At 43.7% G+C, this 4,586-nt stretch overlaps 1 protein-coding gene across 1 annotated transcript; it reads right to left on the bottom strand.

The window, feature by feature from the left end:
* Positions 1–722: 722 nt before the first annotated feature.
* On the bottom strand, positions 723–3,116 carry LOC125511514 (stem 28 kDa glycoprotein). Its single transcript, XM_048676904.2, has 2 exons — positions 2,577–3,116; positions 723–1,348 (listed from the first exon to the last, which is right to left on the bottom strand). The coding sequence occupies exons 1-2, from the start codon at positions 2,999–3,001 to the stop codon at positions 964–966; spliced, it is 810 nt and encodes a 269-aa protein (XP_048532861.2). The 5' UTR covers positions 3,002–3,116; the 3' UTR covers positions 723–963.
* Between the last annotated feature and the right edge of the window lie 1,470 nt (positions 3,117–4,586).

The raw sequence follows: 4,586 nt of genomic DNA, 5'->3' as shown, positions 1-4,586 counted from the left end.
GACAGCCTACCTCAGTATGCGTTAGGAGATCTGAGACCCACAGGTGCATCATCAGCTGCAGCATGATCTGCTGGAGCACCTATGGAGGCTCAAGGGCGACGCCGGGCGCGACGTGTAATGAAATATGAGTTTTTATTTGTTGAACTATATAATTTGTATTGAACTATTTGTTGTTGTACTATTTTGTTGAACTATTTGATTTTTCTGTGATGAACTATGTGATAAAAAAATATTTATGTTCATAATTCAACGCCGAGCCACGGCGAACCATGCCGAATATGCGTCTATTCTCGACCATATGGGCCCTTTATTCGCCGAAAATTGACCGAAAAGTGGGCCAATTTCGGCGCCTGGGGGCGACGAATGGGCGCAAAACCGCCCCCAGCGCCGATTGTATCGCCGGCTCGCCCCCAGAGAACGATTTATATGCGTTGGAGATGCTCTAATGTTCATGCATGTTGGACACCTGTTTAGACCACCATTCCTTGGTTTCCTCTCCAGGCTTCACTGATGGGCGTCTGGTGACCGCCAACAATGATCCCTTCCTTGAACGGGTCAAAATTGACCCATTAATGAAGGGGTTAAAGCAAGTGCCATTCTTCAGTAGTGACACCAGATATGTGACAATATTATGTACCTCTGATATTAGTTGCACCATCAATAATATTTAGTAATATTACACCATCATCAATACAAGAGCAAAGTTTAAGAAGAAGAACACATCAAACAAGAATAGCCCATGAATTTCTCGCAAGAAGAAAAATAGTGGACCGTGGATCCATAGATTAAGCAACATGCAACTTCTCCATGAACACATCCTATAATGGCAATTAATCTCAAGTTCTCAACAATGGAAATGAACCAAGCAACAACTGGGGAGGGATTATTGACTAAACATGCATATAACTAAGAGCGTCCAGCTTATTCGAGAACTCAATGGCGGCATGCCCAAGCCGGAGTGGCCTAGCCGATGTAGTACATGGGGTCGGGCAGCTTGAAAGTGCGGGCGCCCTCAGGCGCGCCAAGGATGTCGCTCCATTGGTCGCTGATGTTACCGATGATGACGTACCCGGCATCCCGCAGCTTCTGCCTCTCGCCGGACTTGTAGGTCACTGCAGAGCCCTTGAAGCCGGGCTGCTTCAGCAGCAGGTTCATCCACCCGGAGATGCCCTGGCGGCCGAGGTTGGTGACGGTGATGGCCCTTTTGTCCTCGGTCCGGCCGGTGAGGAACACCGGCTTGACACCGACCGAGAGCAGCTTGTTGTACAGCCTCTTCGTCTCCGGCAGTGACGGCGCGCTCCCCTCCCGCACATATGCGTCGAAGCTCGTCGCGTTGAACGGTGTAGCTCTGCGCACGTATGTGTATATGAAGATAGATTAATGGCAGATTCAACCATATCAGCTAGTGTAGTACTCATGCATACCAGTTAAAAAAAGTAATTATGCAATCCGAAACATGTACCTAAACCCAATGCTCTACGTAGTTGTGGACGAACGTGACTGATGATAAATAATGAAGTTGGCCATGTGGGGGTCTAAATTAATTAATTAATATCACACCGCGAGATCCAACTCCGACACTGTTTTTGTGGACCAAGAATAAGAGTCAAACTTACTCACAACTTGTATGTATTTAATCTCATCGTGCACCTCGCTCACCCTCCTTGTGACTCGTGAGAGTTCAGCTTATTTGTTGATTCCTTTGATAAAATAGTTTACCATTGCAGCGATCGACTGTACTGATCTTTTGAGTTGAGTAATGCATGTTTTACCCGGAAAAATAAGCCTTATTGCAGAGTTTCGGCTTTCAACACAAAAGGTTAGCTTCGTCACATGTGGTGAAGCAAAGATACTCAAACCCCTCGATTTGTTAGATATTCACATAATTATAAGTATTATCCGTCTAAACTCAACTTTGATAACATAATTATAGCTAGTAATCAGTTGATAACGACGGTTGAAAAATAAACCGTTCGATAAAGTAGCCACGTGGACAACAGGTACGGTTCTACTCGGGTAATCACATGCCCATCACATCACATCTTTATCTCTGACTCTAGTAGTAATGGTACTCCCTCCGTTTCAAAATGTAGTGTATATAGAATTTTTTGAAAAGTTAAACTTTACAAATTTTGACCAAATTTATCGAGCAAACTATTTATCTAGAATACCTGATATATAAAATATGAAACTACATCTCTTATGATGAGATTTGACTTCTTAAAAAAATCTATATGCATTACATTATGAAAAGGATGGAGTATGTTTTGCTCTTGTTTTGTTGGCGGTCTCAATGACTGATTAATTGGAGGTGACCGTAATGATGTCTAACATATGCATTTTTATTTCCACTTCTAGTTTCATTTGTTTTCCCACTTTCATTTAGTAGAGATCTTATGATACTGGTGCTTTCTAGCTAGTGAGTTGACTTTTTTTGAGAGAAGTGTGGTCAGAGTTTTACTTCATCTGAATGAAAAGATCAGTGCAAGTCCCTGCTCAAATGCACCTGCAATAAATAGCAAGTAGGAGTACATGATGAACACACGTAGCATAGAAAAGTGTCTACGTAAACGTACCCGAAGCCGTGCTTGGCGTAGTAGGGGAGGTTGGAGAGGGTTGTCTCGTCAATGTCGAAGACCCACGCCTCCTTGCCGTTGCCGGCGAGCTTGAGGGAGTCGACGTAGGCGATGGCCTGGTCGACGACGACCTTGGAGTCCCGGCGGTAGTGGCTGCCGAGCATGTAGTGGCCGACGTAGCCCTCGCAGCTAGCGGGCACCGTCTTCCAGTCCCGCACGTTGTGCGCCTCCACGCCCAGCACCCAGCTGTCGCACGCCACTCCGGCGTGCTTGCCGGAGCCCAGCAGCGGCCGCAGCGCATGGATCAGCGGCGCCACCACGGCCTCGTCCAGCGAGGTCGGCATGCGGATGTTGGCCTCCCACGCGCTGCAGGAGGCCACCAAGAGAGCCGCGGCGGCGAGGAGGAGTGTCGTCGTCGTAGCCATCGCCTTTTCTAGCGTGTGTAGTGGTGCTTCCCTTGCTGAGGTGCAAAGAGCGTGGGCTGGCTAGCTTGTTAAATAGGAAGGGAGGAGAAGGGAAGCTGCATCGATCGATCCTAGCTACACGGTGTGTGCGTGAGTGTGAGTTTGAGGCAAATTAACTGACAAAACAAAAGAGGGAGGGGGTTGGTGACATTGGCGGGTTCGCATTCCTCACAGCGTGGGACACGCGCGTGCGTTGGGGCGATATTTTGATTGGAGGAGAGTATCCTCGACCGACGGGGATAGGATACATGTGATGTGATCCGATCTTGATGCGGTTAGTCTAATAATTCAGTTAATTATACTTCCCCCATCTCATAATGTAGTGTGTATAGATTTTTCAAAAAATCAAACATTATAAACTTTGAATTTGTTTATAGGTAAAATGTGAACATTTAAAATACCAAATGCATATCATCGAAAAATCATCACTTATATTTTCACATATAAATACTTTTCTTGTCAAAGTTTGTCCGGTTTAACTTTTCAAAAAATCTACACGCACTACATTATGGAAAAAATGGAGTAGCAGGGAAATATCCCTTGGTTCCTGATTGTATCTACACCCTATATGAGGAAAAATAAAAAAATCATAAAATAGTTCAGAAGGTTTTTTAGAATAAACTTGACTTTGTTTTGCACTAGTATACAAATTTTCGTGAATAAAAGATTGGCGTTCAGTCCAGAGCAAAAAAGATCTTTGCTATTATAGGTCACTATGATAGATATTAGGTATTCTAGATGTAGGCGGTTTTTTCAATAAACTTGGTAAAAGTTCGTAAAACTTGATTTAAAAAAGAAAAACCATATGCACTAAATTATGGAATTGAAGGAGTGTAGTTTAGCCACAGTGATTGTAATGTTGGCTGAGTGCGTAGCCCGTTTGGGATAAACGATAACGTGGCCAAGTGAATGTCAGATACTCAGATACTAGTGGATATACTCCTTAATTACTATGATTAGTACTAATCTGCATGGTTCTATATACCCCGGCCAATGGCCATCATTCCATGCAGGACCAAAACAACGATCCAACGTAACATGCAAAGTCACCGCTGCAGCTGCAAACGGTGGTCAAGTGGATCAGACAGCGGTGCCTAAACCCAATATATGCTCACGTGCATGAGCAGCACTAGTTGTCGACAGCGAGACTGGTGATAAACTGATTCGCCAAGTGGAGGGTATAAACTACTCCATCTATAAACTAATATAAGACGTTTTAGATCACTAAATTAGTGATTGAAAACATCTTATATTAGTTTACTGAGGGAGTAATAGATATCACACAGCGAGATCCTACTCCGACATCACATCGTCGTTGACCACATCACTATTTTGTTGGACCAAAATGGATGCCAAACTTACTATAGGAGTACACTATGGCCAATACTGTTTGATTTGCAGGATTAAAAAATACAGAAAGAGAAAATACATAGGATTGCATTTGTTATGACCGTATGAATCCTATATGGTTTTGATTGGTTTGATTGTTTCACAAGAAAAACAAATGATTTTTCCAAGATGTTTGATTAGATGCTAAAATTTCTCT

Source organism: Triticum urartu, chromosome 5A (assembly GCF_056163025.1).
Source record: "Triticum urartu cultivar PI428250 chromosome 5A, HENAU_Tu73, whole genome shotgun sequence".
Taxonomy (NCBI): Eukaryota; Viridiplantae; Streptophyta; class Magnoliopsida; order Poales; family Poaceae; genus Triticum; species Triticum urartu.
Note: the sequence above shows the minus strand (reverse complement) of the source record. Positions and strands in the feature narration are given on the sequence as shown.

Bases quoted from the DNA above. Each gene is read 5' to 3' on its own strand.
- LOC125511514 (XM_048676904.2), bottom strand. From the start codon at position 3,001: ATGGCTACGACGACGACACTCCTCCTCGCCGCCGCGGCTCTCTTGGTG. The intron at 1,349-2,576 runs GTACGTTTACGT...ATACGTGCGCAG, and splicing joins TACGCCAAGCACGGCTTCGG to AGCTACACCGTTCAACGCGA.